The sequence below is a fragment of the Dendrobates tinctorius genome, unplaced genomic scaffold, assembly GCF_039654945.1.
Source record: "Dendrobates tinctorius isolate UK_male_01 unplaced genomic scaffold, ASM3965494v1 ptg000084l, whole genome shotgun sequence".
In the NCBI taxonomy this organism is placed as follows: domain Eukaryota; kingdom Metazoa; phylum Chordata; class Amphibia; order Anura; family Dendrobatidae; genus Dendrobates; species Dendrobates tinctorius.
The window spans coordinates 7642545-7658837 of record NW_027361752.1 but is presented as its reverse complement, the minus strand read 5'-3'; the positions used below and the strand labels follow the sequence as shown (position 1 = coordinate 7658837).

At 41.3% G+C, this 16293-nt stretch overlaps 1 protein-coding gene across 2 annotated transcripts in view; it reads left to right on the top strand.

Annotated features, from left to right (window-relative positions):
- The window catches only part of EPHA3 (EPH receptor A3), a 595991-nt gene extending 579934 nt beyond the window's left edge, over positions 1-16057 (top strand). For both annotated transcript variants that reach the window (XM_073584429.1, XM_073584428.1), the window contains exon 17: positions 15551-16057. In XM_073584429.1, the coding sequence (XP_073440530.1) occupies positions 15551-15656 (106 nt within the window). In that variant the 3' untranslated portion in view covers positions 15657-16057. The remainder of the gene's footprint in view (positions 1-15550) is intronic.
- The last annotated feature ends 236 nt before the right edge of the window (positions 16058-16293 follow it).

The window sequence follows — 16293 nt, the reverse complement described above, 5'->3', positions numbered from 1 at the left end:
GTTGTCGCCGTCTGCGTTGTGGTGTTCTATTTATAGGGGGTGCAAATTCATCCAGGGCACTTTGAAGTGTTTGATTGTAATGCTTCAATGCAGAATCAGGACATGAGAGGGAGGAGACGGGCCAATGAAGACTGCAAGTTCTTCATAAGTTTCTGGGTGTTAATGGCCTGTATGTTTATATAAGTATGGAAAATGGGGGTGACCTGAGCAGCCTGGCAGTTCTTGATAGAGAATGAAAGAAGATTGTGGTCAGAGAGTGGGAGAGGGGAGTTTGCAAAATCATCCACTGAACAAAGTCGAGAGAAGACCAAGTCGAGGGAGTTTCCGTCTTCATGCGTTGGAGAATTAGTAAGCTGCGAAAGGCCAAATGAGGAGGTTAGAGATAAAAGGTGAGTAGCAGATAGTGAGAGGGGAAGAGCAATGGGGATGTTGAAATTTCCCATGATGAGGGTAGGGATGCCACAGGAGAGAAAATGTGGAAGCCAAGTGGCAAAATGATCCAGGAACTGATGGGAGGGGCCGGGAGGACGATACACCACCGCCACTCGCATGGAGAAGGGGGTGTAGAGTCTGACGGCATGGACCTCAAAAGAAGGGAAGACTAGTGAGGGTAGTTGAGGGATAACCTGAACGGTACATTTTGGTGATAAGAGCAGACCAATGCCTCCACCTGCTCTTTTGTCTGATCTTGGGGTATGAGAGAAGTGTAGTCCCCCGTATGAAAGAGCAGCAGCAGCGGTAGTGTCTGACTGCTGGATCGAGGTTTCAGTAAGAGCCAAGAGGTTAAGAGAATTAGAAAGGAAAAAGTCATGAATGAAGGAGAGTTTGTTACACTCTGAGTGAGAATTCCAAAGTGCACAATTAAGAGAGACAGATGCCATGCAGGGAATATTAATAAGATTAGAGGGGTTTCTGAGTGTAGCAGTTGGGGGGTTTGACTTTCTATAACATGGGGGACCTGGGTTGGGAGCAATGTCTCCTGCGACTAGGAGAAGGAGGATAGAAAGAGTGAGCAGATGGTTAAGTGATTTGTGAGAGCGTCTCTTATGTTGAATGGTAGGACTGACTGGATCTGTGCAATTTAACAATGTGAAAAGAGCGTGAGTGTTATACATAGGAGAGGAAAGGAGTGAGGGGCCGATATGGATGGAGTGTAGAGAGTTAATGCCAGGGTGATGGATGTGTGTGAATGCAGCGACCAGGATATAAATTACACAAATGCATATGGTATATATTTGTTGTACTCCAAATGTACAAGGAGTAGATGTATATAAAGGTCTTACCTGTCTCCTGCCCTGTCTAACTGCCATGTTATAACTGCCAGTACTTTGATAAACTGTACTTCGATAAAGTGTGCATAAATGCCCCCTGCATAAATGCTCCCTCTAGCTATGTCTGAATATATAGGAGGTTAAGGCTAAGATTTTTTTTTGCTCTCTCTCTTCTCGTTAATCAATCAAACTAAATTGAGACAGCAGGACCCAATAAAATGTTGTGGTCAGATAAACAGATGTCCAGCACTACATGGATCATAAAGCACTTTGAAAAGTTTCTTGACCTCACAACATAAGGGGACAAGCAGAGTAAGTTGAAATAACTATATCCCAGATATAAGCTTGCAGAGTTGAAAAGACATATAGAGCATTCAGGATTATCTGCTTGCTGACATTGAATGGAGGAGTTGATTCAGAGCAGAGATTGAAAGAGGTGGTTGCCAGATATAAGCTTGCAGAGCTTATATCATTAAGTCATAAATGGAGAATCCACACAGACCCAGGAAGAGAGGACCAGAACAAAAACAAAGGAGTTAAATAAATATATCAGATGAAAAGAAAAGGGTAAAAATGAAAAAGGTAAAGGTAAAAGTTAGAAGAGAAGATACTAATGAAGACCATATATGCAGAATGAAAGGACGCTAGAAGGGCTGTAAAACATCCAGGTAAGTGATCCGATTCTCTCGCATTACAGAAATTTGTGTATTCAAGGGGCAGAGAAGTGGAAAATCTAATTCCTTCAGAAGTAAATCTTGTTCTCTGTAATGAAAAATTGGACAATCGCAGCTTGACACTGTCTCTGGTATCCAAATATGATTATTGAGGTTTGCATCCATCTAATATTTATTGGAGATATATTTCCAGCGTCGTAGTGAAGGGATGAACAGAGTGCATTCACTCACATCACCGTAAGGCTGGCAGAACCCCTCCAACTTAATATTGGTCCAATGGATAGTGCTATCCATGTCATGCTTCATGTCTATAAAAAAGATAAAATCGCGATTGCACACATGACAACAGTATCTACCACCAGGGACTTCCAGAGGCAAAGATATCCCGTAAGTTGAGGATCTCATAAAATTCTTCCAGACCTAGAACATCCTACACTTGGCCCCACATGAGGTTATTAAGGGAAGATATGTGGGTGTAACATTGATCTAATTAAAAACAGTATTCGGCTTTCAGTCTTTATTCAATCTGAAAGTCATAAGTTCACCGTGAGAGTGTTGCATTTTTCCGATCGGAGTGCTTCCCTTCATAAAGATAAGAGCCATTCCTTCAACACCAGGTTTAGTTATTCTCATTCATTATTTCTTTTTATTTTATGTAATTGCATATATCGTATTGTTTTGTTCCCATTTTGCATCATCTTTCTATATTTTTAAAAGCACTGCACAGGTTTCTGGATTAGATATATAAAATTTAATAGCTCTGTTCTTCTTGCTCTGGAAATCGCCCCTTAAGGTATATGCTACCTGTAATGGGTGTCTAATCAGACTGTTCAAAGTTGCTGGACATTGGCAGGAACTTGAACACGCTGTCATAGAGTATACGCTGATCCATAGCATCTCTCAAACATGCTCAATCGGTGAGGATACAAGGATCTATACACAATTCCTGGAAGCTGAAAACATCCCAGTTCTTGCATGGCCAACATACTCACCTGATATGTCACCTTTTGAGCAGGTTTGGGATGCACTGGATCGATGTATACGACAGTGTGTTCAAGTTCCTTCCAATATCCAGCAACTTCGCACAGCCATTGAAGAGGAGTGGATCAACATTCCACAGGCCACAATCAACAACCTGATCAAGTCTATGGGAAGGAGATGTGTTGCACTGTGTGAGGCAAATGGTGGTCACACCAGATAATGACTGGTTTTATGAAACCTCATGGACCCACCCAATACTGTAAAACTGCACATTTTAGAGTGGCATTTTAATTGTGGCACAACTGTACAATAATGCTGTCAAGTGGATGGATTGTCCTGGCAAAGGAAAGGTGCTAACGAACACAGATTTAGACAAATTTGTGAACAATATTTGAGAGAAAAGGCCTTTTATGTACATAGAAAATGTCTTACATCTTTGCGTTCAGTTCATGAAAAATAGGAGCAAAAACAAAAGTGTGAGTTCCCCAATAACTGGCCTAGTGGTGGAAGCAGCCACGGTCTCGTCAATCACTCGTCACTCAATTGTGTAATTGGCATGATGATTGGAGGCGGAGGACTTGCATTTCCATGACATATTGGTGGCAGGGGTGAGATCTCCCCGATATCATCTGTGACAAACTGGTAACAGTGGTGGGATCTGCGTGACCCCCTGGCTGCTATCCTTGACACTGCCAATCAGCTGTCATTTACATGCCTGTTTACACAGGCAGACGACAGTAAATGTGTTGAGCACTGAGCGATCTATCATTGATCGCTCAGTCCGCATAAGCAGCCATAGTTCTCGGCTGTGCGAGTCTTGTTTACACAGGACAGTGCATTACCGAAAGTGATGATTTTTGCAGTGCACAAAAGATCATTTCACCCGATAAACGAGCATTTTGCATATTATAAGCAGATTCTGGCTCTAGGTAAAATTAAAAGCAAAGCCTTAGAAAAATCAAGGACTAACACAGCAAAATTTGCAGGATGCATCTTTATTAAGTATTATTTATTAAGTATTTTCTGCATCCTAATAGTCCATTAGTTACCTTGGCAGGTATATATTTTTGCCCTTTTTTGCTGTGTTAATTGTTGACTTTTTTGGGAAATTTTAATTGTTTTCTGTGGCTTTGCTTTTAATTTTAGTTTAGGGACTCGCAAGTGTGAGGACCCTTGACGTGGGTTGCGAACTTGCATATTTTGGCCAAAATATCTCGTATATGTATATTATTATATATTTTTGTAATGCAATATTTTTATTCAAGGTGCAGCCAAACCTACCAATGTTGGCCTTGTAAACTAGGGTGTCTGTCCTGGTGGGTTGCACTTATATAGTGCCGGGCAGCCTGCCTAATCTAATAGTATTGGCGTAACTATCAGGCTGTAAGCCAGACACTGTGCATTACATGTGTGACCAGCACCCTATGCAAGCCTTTTTTGTATGCACTTTTAATGCTAATCACCTCCATGATTTGGTAGGTAGTGAGTGATTGTCTCACCAGTATTCTGCACCTGTGTTGCCGCCATCTTTACTACATGGGTTTGCTGCATCCTGTGACTTGGGCAGGTAAATACTATTGTCCTTATTTGTTGTGTTAATTGGTTGTATGCAACATCTGGTTTTACTCATTGGGTCAGAGCTAGAGATGAGCAGATCAGGGAAAATTTGAAATTGTCTGTTCTGATGGATTTTCTTGGAAAATTCAATTTGCAGACAAGTTGTTCCCTGCAAATTTAATGTCCATTATTATGCTGATGGGTTTTTCTAGACCACAGAGCATAATGAAGATAAGATGTAAAAAAAAATAAGAAAAATCTGTGTACTTACCTTACCTCTCACTTTTCCGGCCTCTCCATTCCTCATCACCACCTGTCTGGTCCCCACCATATCTTCTGATCACAGCTACTTGCACTGAAATCCCTGAATCTGCAAGCACAAGAAAGGTCAGTGTATCTTGACATCAAAACATGCGCCGTGACTTCTCGTGCACATGCACAGGACCGTCCATAGCCTCATCAAAGGGAATCTCGGCACGAGCTGCAATGATCAAAAAATCTAGTGAGGAACCGACAGGTGACGGTGAGCAGAAGAGCCAAAGAGGTGAGTGGTAAGGTGAGTATAAGAATATTTATTTTTTATTCTTCAACCTCTTGATGTCATTTTTGAGTTCAGAAAAAATGGCGGCTGGAGATGTTGAAGTGAGTTACAAACAAATCAGTATTTTGGTGACGGCAGATTTTTCTAAAATTCATGTAGAATTCAATGTTTTAGTCTGTAGTTTTACTTTTTGCGACTGTTCTATACCAGTAAACTGGACACTGCTATAGATTCCTTTTAGAATTCCACCTCTTATAATAAACCTTTTTCACAGTCCATTCTTCTTGTTATGTTATCTATCCTGTTCACTTAATGAGTTTTCCATTCACTTCCAGTTATATGGATGAGTCTAGCCTGATTAGCGTGATGACTAATCATGGTTATATGAAGGCGTTATCAATATGTAATGAACAGACTCTATGTCCAGGATTAGGCAGAAGATTTGGAGAAGGCCTTAGGGGAAAAATGGATTTTAAGCAGTTTGAGCGCTGACAGAGTGAGCGATAGAAGAAGAATGAAGGAAAAGGCTTATTTTAGTGTCAGATGCAATGATTAATAAATACAGAGGATCAACTGGAGAGTTTAAGCCGTGCAAAATGAAAATAACACTGTGTTGCTAAGCCAAGCTTCAGATAATTTCTGTATGTACCACGTGGCCAAAAATCTGTGGACATGCCTTAAAATTAATGTATTAAGTCAATTTAGTCACAACCAGAGCTCAGAGACTCAGCAACTTCATCTTGACATAAAAAACCCCAGCTTTTCAACTGTGTTTTTATCACGGTTCGGCCGTGTTACGACAGGTGCTTTTATAGCGCAAGTTCTTTTTTTGTGAAGTGGAAGAACAACAACAGCTTATGTGTAGAGTGTGACATGTGAAAATGATGCCAGGTTATACCACTAGCTCTGAACCACCTTAGGCAGCAGTGTAGATTGTGGATTTATTGATTGTCTAGGGCAGTGATGGAATGAGCAGGTGATGAAATTATCACCTGTGCAATACTAAGGAAATCCTGAAAACTTGACCTGTTCGTGGGTCTTGAGGACTGGAGATGAGAAACACTGGTCTAGGGTGACCCACGGGTGTGCCTATGTGAGACTCGCCTTGTGACATGGACCTACTAAGCCCAAGGTCCAGGTGGATACACAAACCTTGGGTGCTGATGGCAAAATGGCACATGGAGAGCCAGGTCATTGCACACTCAGAAATCTTGGGAGCAGCAGGACAGATGATGTGAAATTTGGCAGGGTTAGAACCAGGTAAAGCATTGTGTGCGCAGAAGATGGAGTACACAATCTAGAGTCTTTAGTCTCATTCCTTAAGCACTGATGTATATCCTAATGGGCCTTAAAAGGCCACAGAGATGACATCACTGAGCCATGCCAAGCAACCTGCAAAAAACGATGTGGAGCACAACACTGGGCAGCAGACTGAGGTGAATGGAGCAGAGCCTGGGAAATCCAGGACAGGTGTGTAACAACTTGTTTATGGCAAATTGAGGAACTTACAGCTTTGTGTGAATGGTCAACTTTAGATTATCATGCTACAGAGCAATGGAAATACTGGATCTTTTCAGTGAAGAACACCCTTAAATCCATTTTTTACAATTATAGCATAGCCACAAACATGCCATAAATGAATAAGATGAGAAAATGGATACGGTCTTAGGAGCGCAGGAAAGAGACTCAGACAAGAGATGGGGTTAAACCACAACACGTTTCGATGGAGAATCCGTCTTCATCAGGTGGAAGTTTCAAAACTTCCATTTTCTCATTGCTCCTATCCTCCATTGGAGGTTTTCGGCTGGAGCTGCGGTGGAGACCTGACATTTTTGTCTTCCCCTGGGTTGCTTCCTAAGCGCTCTATGACCGCTTATCACTGACTCTTATATAAATGAATAAGAGGTGCAGATTCACCAATAGGACCTACAGTGGGGAAAAAGTATTTAGTCAGCCACCAATTGTGCAAGTTCTCCCACTTAAAAAGATGAGCAAGGCCTGTAATTGACATCAAAGGTAGACCACAACTAGGAGAGTCAAAATGGGAAAACAATTCCAGAAAATCACCTTCTCTGATTTGGCATGATTTATTTTTCAAATTATGGTGGAAAATAAGTATTTGGTCACCTAAAAACATGCAAGATTTCTGGCTCTCACAGACCTGTAACATCTCCTTCTATAAGAGGCTCATCTGTCCTCTCATTACCTGTAGTAATGGCATCTGTTTGAACTTGTTATCAGTATGAAAGACACCTGTCCACAACCTCAAACAGTCACACTTCAAACTCCACTATGGTGAAGACCAAAAGAGCTTTCGAAAGACACCAGAAACAAAATTGTAGCCCTGCAGCAGGCTGGGAAGGCTGAATCTGCAATAGGCAAGCAGCTTGGTGTGATGAAATCAACTGTGGGAGCAATAATAAGAAAATGGAAGACATACAAGACCACTGATAATTTTCCTTGATCTGGGGCTCCATGCAAGATCTCACCCCATGGGGTCAAAATGATCACAAGAACAGTGAGCAAAAATCCAAGAACCACACGGGGGGGACCTAGAGAATGACCTGCATAGAGCTGGGACCACCGTAACAAAGGCTACCATCAGTAACACACTACGCCCCCAGGGACTCAGATCCTACAGTGCCAGACGAGTCCCCCTGCTTAAGCCAGTACATGTACGGGCCCATCTGAAGTTTGCTAGAGAGCATTTGGATTATCCAGAAGTGAATTGGGAGAATGTCATATGATCTGATGAAACCAAAGTAGAACTGTTTGGTATAAACAAAACTCGTTTTGTTTGGAGGAGACTAGTGATGAGCAACTATGCTCGTTACTCGAAATTTCCGAGCATCCTCGGGTGTTCTCCAAGTACTTTTGCCCAGCAACAGGCCCAAAACATCACTGCTATAGAGGAGATCTGCATGGAGAAATCGTCCAACATACCACTAACAGTGTGTGCTAACCTTGTGCATACTTTCACAAAACGTTTGACCTCTGTCATTGCCAACAAAGGATATATAACGAAATATTGAGATGAACTTTTATTGATGACCAAATATTTATTTTCCACCATAATTTGAAAAATAAATCTTGCCAAATCAGACAAGCTGATTTTCTGGATTTGTTTTCTCTTTTTCACTCTGATAATTCTAGTCTACCTATAATGTCAATGACAGGCCTCTCTCATCTTTTTAAGTGGGAGAACTTTCACAATTGGTGGCTGAATAAAATTTTTTTTTCCCCAATGTACATCTGTCTTGAGAAAGGAGCATTGATGCACACTGCTGGCAATGGAGAGGTGGTCAAAATACATCTCAACTGAAGGGAGTGTGCAACAGGCCCCTGTTCCTGAGATAGATGGTAGTTCTATTGGCAAGACCTCCACCCTGTATATACACCTTTAAAATGGTAATACGCCTTTAAAAGGGTTGATCTATGAAACACATGTGTCACCTATCCCGAAGGTGATTAAAAACGTGTGATCATTTGGACTCCTAGCTTGGGATTTGCCACCAATCATTGGAATATGGTTCCTATTTTCCCATGGTCTCCAGGTCCCCACACACTGTTCAATTCAGTTAGCTATAGCAGGGTGCTGTCATCTGTTATCTCCATCAGTCTCAGACATTGGACAGAGCCGAAATTTGTTGGCCTAATAACCCTTCTATTCATACTCTTTCAAAAAAGGGTCACAGGATCCTCTATCTAGTGATCAGTGGGCATCTCTCTGGTGTATTGAGGATCCTATTATCCTATGAAGCTGCAATCCAGTGCCTCAATGAAGGTAGCTGGAGCGCCCACCAGGGCCGTGGGGATACTCAGTACCGGGCCGGTTCTTAAGGGGATGTGTCTCGGCAGCAGTGAGCCGATCCATAGCCCTGGGCTTCCAATGAAAACTGATGACTATAGGGGAAATAAGGTTTATACAAGATGATTCGTGACGCTACCTGTGGTACTTGCCCAAGGATGACCGACGCTGCTTAAAGAGACTGCTGGGGCTGATGGTGATGCAGCAGAGTTGATACAGCCCTCCACAGGTAGAGCTTAGTTAAAGATGGTGATGATGGCTGTAGTGCAGGGTGGATGGTGTAGTAAATAACTCTGAGGACACAGCAGGGTGCAGTTTCCACACTTTTACTCACGGTTTGAAGTGCAGGCCGGGGCACTAGTTACAGATGACAATGGAGGTCTGGGGAGCCTGGAAGCAACTTAGGATCCACTAAGCCAGATGAGTTTTGAGGCCTCCTTACTGTGCTGTCCTCTGAGGTCCTTGCTGCCTTAATCAGTGGTCAGACCTCTGTTCCTTATTGTTCTGAAGTACTTGCCCGTATGGCAGGCAGCTTGAGCCTATTGCAGGGGTCACTCCTTTATGGTGGCTCCTGGCTCTGGTCTGGTGCTGTGCCTTCGGGTGTTTGCTGGGCCAGGAGATCTGCATTGCCCTGCCTCCAGATTTAGCTGCTGGGACTGTTTTATCCGTCAGCGCTGTACTCTGGGGTGAGCTTCATCACAGCTCCACTCCCCAGGTTCTCTTTCACTTCTCCTCTCTCCTTTCTTCACTCAGATTCTGTTTCTCTCAGTCCCAGACTCTGACTGACTGACCCCTCCTCCAGGCCAGAACTAATAGAGAAGCTCCCCTGAAACCGGGTTTAGGGCTCCCCCTTCTTGTCTGGAGTCAGGAAAAGTTTTGGATGTGTTATCTGGTCAGGGAACCCCTCCTTGCTTCCAGGCATGTCATCACCCCCTGTGAGGGAGACAATGCCACTGTGGCAACTGGGCTTGAAATCTATTGGAAAGCCTTCCCAGATGAACGGGGCTGTTATTGAAGTCAAACAGCATGCATATGATTATTCTTTCACTATATATTGAAATATTCAGAGTGTTCAAAGATTTGGTTGCAACAGGATCTTGAGTTCATGCAACCGTCTCTTCTAAAATTGATGGAGGACTTCGAAGGTGGATTTAGACTTTATTGAATTGCTTAAGTTGTAATTTTCAAAAATACTTTTAAAAAACAAAGATGGAAAGCGCACATAGGGTGTAACGTCTAGAAGAACCACAATAGCAAGCAAGCCCAATCAGTTAGACTCACCTGCTGAAGTTGTGTGAGTCACAACAAACTAGGAATCACTCATAAAAGTCCGGTCGCCGCTGGTATCCCGCTGGTAGTGATTGAAACAAATCCAAAATGGAAAAAATCCAAAGTGGAAAAAAAAAAAAAAAGAGCCGGGCTGAATAAACCGCGCTGACCAGAAAAAAAAACAGTCCATATAATAAAAAAACTTTTTTAATAAGCCTACGCGTTACGTGGCAAAACCAGCCACTTCATCAGCCCGGCTCTTTTTTTTTCCACATTGGATTTTTTCCATTTTGGATTTGTTTCATTCTAAAATCCTTTTGCAATAACTCCCAGAAGAAATGTAAATCTACATCATGATTATTTTTTGTTTTCTATTTTATATATTTAGGCTGTTTAATAGTATACTGTAAATAGGACATGCACTACAAAATGTAATACATCTGGTAAACTATGGTGATTTTCTTTTTCTCCTGAAGTTCTGCTGTAGATTCTGATGACCCCTGTAGACAGTGAAAGCAATTCCTGTGTGTACAGTATTAGGAATTTGCCATCTAGACATATATCTAATGTGATAGAATTATCTGACAGTAATTTGGGTTAATTTTGCTGATTTCAGAATTTCGGTCTCTTTGAACCACAGTATGTTGCCTAAGCAGCTGTTAGTAGGTAATGTACCCTTGTATGAACCGTGCATATAAAGGCATATCTAGTAGGGGGAAGTAATGCTGCACACATACATTTTTGTAGAATGACATCGGGAACAATTCTCGGGGCTGTCATTTCCACCATTTAGAAAAAGAAAAAGAGAAGACTGGACTGGAAAGGGTTAGTCTGCAGAGTTAATGAAAACATGACGTTTTTGTGGACTGCTAACAAGAATAATTATCTGATGAGTTTTTAAGTAAATTACTATGTAAAACTCTTCCTGTCTAAATCAGTATCTCATTAAAGTGTAATCTCACTAAACATGCATGGCATTGATGAGAGATTACGAAGGTTTTCCTGAGACGGATTTTTATTTGGTATTACCTAAATAGAATGATTGAATTGTTTTCTAAACTTGCTCGACTTAGAATACACAGTATGAGGCCTCATGTATACAGCTTTATTACGCCTCGGTACAAGGTCCGTAATACAGCCATGAGAGAAGACCAAAGGCATATGTAGGTTTTTTTGTCTTGGGGTGGTATCTATCTATCCAATATCCATCTATTCCATATCTATTCCATATATATCTATCTACAATGGGTACGGAAAGTATTCAGACCCCTTTAAATTTTTCACTCTTTGATTCATTTCAGCCATTTGGTAAATTCAAAAAAAGTTCGTTTTTTGTCTCAGTAATGTACACTCTGCACCACATCTTGACTGAAAAAAAAACAAATGTAGAAATTTTTGCAAATTTATTAAAAAAGAAAAACTGAAATATCACATGGTCATAAGTATTTACTCAGTATTGAGTAGCACCTTTTGAGCTAGTACAGCCATGAGTCTTTTTCGGAATGATGCAGCAAGTTTTTCACACCTGGATTTGGGGATCCTCTGCCATTCTTCCTTGCAGATTCTCTCCAGTTCCATCAGGTTGGATGGTAAATGTTGGTGGTCAGCCATTTTCTGGTCTCTCCAGAGATGCTCAATTGGGTTTAGGTCAGGGCTGTGGCTGGGCCAGTCAAGAATGGTCACAGAGTTGTTCTGAAGCAACGCCTTTGTTATTTTAGCTGTGTGCTTAGGGTCATTGTCTTGTTGGAAGGTGAACTATCAGCCAAGTGTGAGGTCCAGAGCACTCTGGAAGAGGTTTTCATCCAGGATATCTCTGTTCTTGGCTGCATTCATGTTTCCTTCAATTGCAAACAGTCATCCTCTCCCTGCAGCTGAAAAGCACCCCCATAGCATGATGCCACCACCATGTTTTACTGTTGGGATTGTATTGGGCAGGTGATGAGCAGTGCTTGTTTTTCTCCACACATACCGCTTAGAATTATCACCAAAAAGTTCTATCCTTCGTCTCATCAGACCAGAGAATCTTATTTCTCATAGTCTGGGAGTCCTTCATGTGTTTTTTTTAGCAAACTATATGCGGGCTTTCATATGTCTGGCACTGAGGAGAGGCTTCCGTCGGGCCACTCTGCAATAAAGGCCTGACCGGTGGAGTGATAGTTGACTTTGTGGAACTTTCTCCCATCTCCCTAATGCATCTGTGGAGCTCAGCCACAGTGATCTTTGGGTTCTTCTTTACCTCTCTCACCAAGGCTCTTCTCCCACGATTGCTCAGTTTGGCTGTACGGCCAGGTCTAGGAAGACTTCTGGTGGTCCCAAACTTCTTCCTTTTAAGGATTATGGAGGCCACTGTGCTCTTAGGGACCTTGAGTACTGCAGAAATTCTTTTGTAACCTTGGCCAGATCTGTGCCTTGCCACAATTCTGCCTCTGTGCTCCTTGGCCATTTCCTTTGACCTCATGATTCTCATTTGGTCTGACATGCACCGTGAGCTGTGAGGTCCTATATAGACAGGTGTGTGCCTTTACAAATCAAGTCCTATCAGTTTAATTAAACAAAGCTGGACTCCAATGAAGGAGTAGAACCATCTCAGGGAAGATCACAAGGAAATGGACATCATGTGACTTAAATATGAGGATCTGAGCAAAGGATCTGAAAACTTATGACTATGTGATATTTCAGTTTTTCTTTTTTAATTAATTTCCAAAAATTTCTACATTTCTGTTTTTTTCAGCCAAGATGGGGGTGCAGAGTGTACATTAATGAGAAAAAAATGAACTTTTTTTGAATTTACCAAATGGCTGCAATGAAACAGAGTGAAAAATTTAAAGGGGTCTGAATACTTTCCATACCCACTCTATCTATCTATCTATCTATCTATCTATCTATCTATCTATCTATCTATCTATCCAATATCTATCTATTCCATATCTATCTGTCCATCTATTTATCTATCTATATCCTGTACCTATCTATTATCTAGCTTTTATCTATCTGTCTATCTATTTTCTATTTTTATATTCAATATCTATATATTCCATATCTATCTATCTATCTATCTATCTTTCTGTCTATCTACAAAAGGGGTCCACAACCTCTTTTAAATTAAAGCATACTTAATTAGAAATGTGTAATAATTCACTTGGAAATTTAGAGAAAATCCAATGAGAACAAAAGTAAAAAATGTTATTGAAATATCCAAATTAAAATTGTAGAAATATTAAAAAAGCAGGACATCCTGACGTTTGTGTGTTGTTCTTAGTCATGATTCAAAATGTTTTTATGAATTTAATTTGGATGTTTCAATAAAAGTTTTTGGTTTTGTTCACACTGTAAATCAAGTGCTGGATTTTTACTAACATTTCAAGTCACATCCATTCCTTCCCAACTGTGACTTTCATCTTCAGAGTTTCCTTGGATCTAACAAAGTATTTGAGATGTGAGCTGAATGCACACATTTTTTTCTATATGTGACCCATTCACTTGATAGTGTTTAATATACAGTATGTACCTGTAGTAATAATTATATCATGGAGGCTGTATGAATACATTTCTGATTATTGTAGATTGTAGTGTAGTGACCACTGTGTCCGCTGGGGGCGCTGTGTGGGTGTCCCAGGGCGAACAGATAGCCTTGTCCAGAATGGTAACAGGAGCAGGGTGCTAAAGGATCATTATGTATCTCAAGGTGGGTGGCCTTTGGATGGAGACTTGTGTGTATTGATCAGCAGTGATACTGCTGAGGTGCTGTTTCAGTGTGTTTGGGAAGTCTCCAGGTTACCTACAAACCCACCCAGGGGGTGTGTTTAAGAACGCTATTATAAAGTGTGTATGAGTGGTTGAAGGACATGTGATGAGGTCATAGCCATGTGACCCGGTGGGCGTGGCTACGGACCATATAAGGTGGCCAGGGTAGGTCACATGGAGTGAATGCTTGGACCCGGTTGGTCCGTTGTGGAAGGTCCCGCTGGGAGATGGGGCTTCCTGCCTGACAGCACGTGAATGCTGTGAGTAATGGCTGCAAGCGTCTGACATTTCCCAGAGGGAGAGGGAATGAACGTCTGCAGTGAGCTGAAGCAGCCATGAGGTAAACCCTGATGGGGTGAGATATCTGTGAGGCTGAAGAGCCTGAGTACTGGACATTGCATAACCTGTGTGACCACAGGCTTAACAGAGGGAAGCTCTGTCATGAACGCTATGCTGATTATATGAACTTTATGTTGCTGCTGTGGGTTTATGATGCCTGAACAAACCGCATGGATTGTTATTGTTTTATGGAAACCCGTGTCGAACGTGATTATTTGGCTGCCAAGCGAGTATCCCCTACCCGAATGACAGCGCTACCTTACAAGATGTTCAAATATATTTTTTTCAAATGCTGTATACACTCTTAAAGATAAAATTTTCAGGATGCAAACATAAGAACCAGTAAAATTGGTCTTGGTATGTAAGATTAAAAACATATAAATCAATACAATACTGCAGCCACAGAAAACACGTGTGAGATAAGAAGAATATCAAGTAACAATAAGGTGTATTATGAAATAAATACAAGTAAAGATATATCAAAAGTGATGCGGCATGCTAAAGTGTGCATAAGAGATGGATACATCCCCTGCTGAAATCACAGGACAAGAAATAATGAAAAATGTAAGAATCTGATTAGTTGTTCATTAGCCCATACAATGGCTCACTCTTGTTTCGCTGTCTGCTTTGTCAAGGGTATGTAAATACTGTATATATGAAGTTTTTTTTAAAACAACAGTTTTATGCTTCATGTTTTGCTGAGCATTAGTTGTCATAGTACAGGGTGGGTCATTTATATGGATCCACCTGGGTGGGCCATTTATATGGATAAACCTAAATAAAATGGGAATGGTTGGTGATATCAACTTCCTGTTTGTGGCACATTAGTATATGGGAGGGGGAAAACTTTTCAAGATGGGTGGTGACCATGGCGGCCATTTTGAAGTCGACCCACTCAGGTGTATCCATATAAATGGCCCACCCTTTATAAGATACAAAGTAATCTACACAGGAGCTCAGAAGACACTACCAGTGCAGGTTTATGCAGAGGTCTGCATGGAGAAAACAAAGGACTTCTTTTTTAAGTGATTGCTGATCTTGGTGATCAGGAGAACACCTGACAATAGCCTCACTTTAGTACCTATGGGGCCATTCCAAGGTGAATCATTTTTTACACCAGTTCACCGGATTGATTGCAAATGCTAGATGAGGTGAGGTGAGCGTCCATTCACTGGGACTCTGGGACAATCACTTGTTCCTAATTGCCTCTAGTCTCCATTTAGGAGGAGTTGAAAAGTGTCCTGTTGTTCCATTCAAAGCTCTGATCGAAGCAGCTTGGTGTCACGCAACTCACATTTCTCCTAGTCGGGGGCAAGATGCTAGACGTTTATATACTGTTTGCTGATTATATATTTCTTCATTGCAGCGATATGAAGACAGTCGGAGTCACAATCATTGGCCCCCGAATGCAAATGATGAATGCAGTGAAGCCTCAAGATCTTCACATAAAGAATGGACCTGTTAACGTGTAACGAAATACCGAAAGATGTATTTTTTAACAATGGTGCAATTATACCTAAAACCTGGGAAGACGTGAGGAGCTTGAACTGTATGGAAACCTCACGCACTCTTACATGGGAGTAACAATGCCTTAAAATCCGAGTGAAAACTCTTCTAAATATTTGCCAGGAAAACTTCACTTCCGATCAAATAAAGATAAATGTATATGTGCTGGGAGAAAGCAGATGTCTACCATGGACAAAATATCAAGATCTGATCACAGGGTCGAACAAGATGATAAAGCAAGACTTGCAATACGTTAAATCTGTGTTAATCTTATTTTTTATGGACTTCTTGATTTTTATGTTTTCAAGTCTAAAGTGAACCCAACATGGAATCAGTATATGTTCATATTAAACTTGTTTCTGTGTAATAGCGTATGGTGAGATGGGGAATGCTGTGGCTGCTGCCAATCCAACCTCGAGTTTAACAGCCGAATCATATAAAATGGTCAGGTCTTTAGAGACAAGTTTCCTAACAACTCCAGACCTATATGTTGAGTAGAACTGAAGAAGAAGCCTTCAAAGTTTTTATCCTCTTAATATATTGTAATCTTCATATTATATAGCACTGTGTGCTTACAATTGCTCATTTTGCCTTTCTACCCAG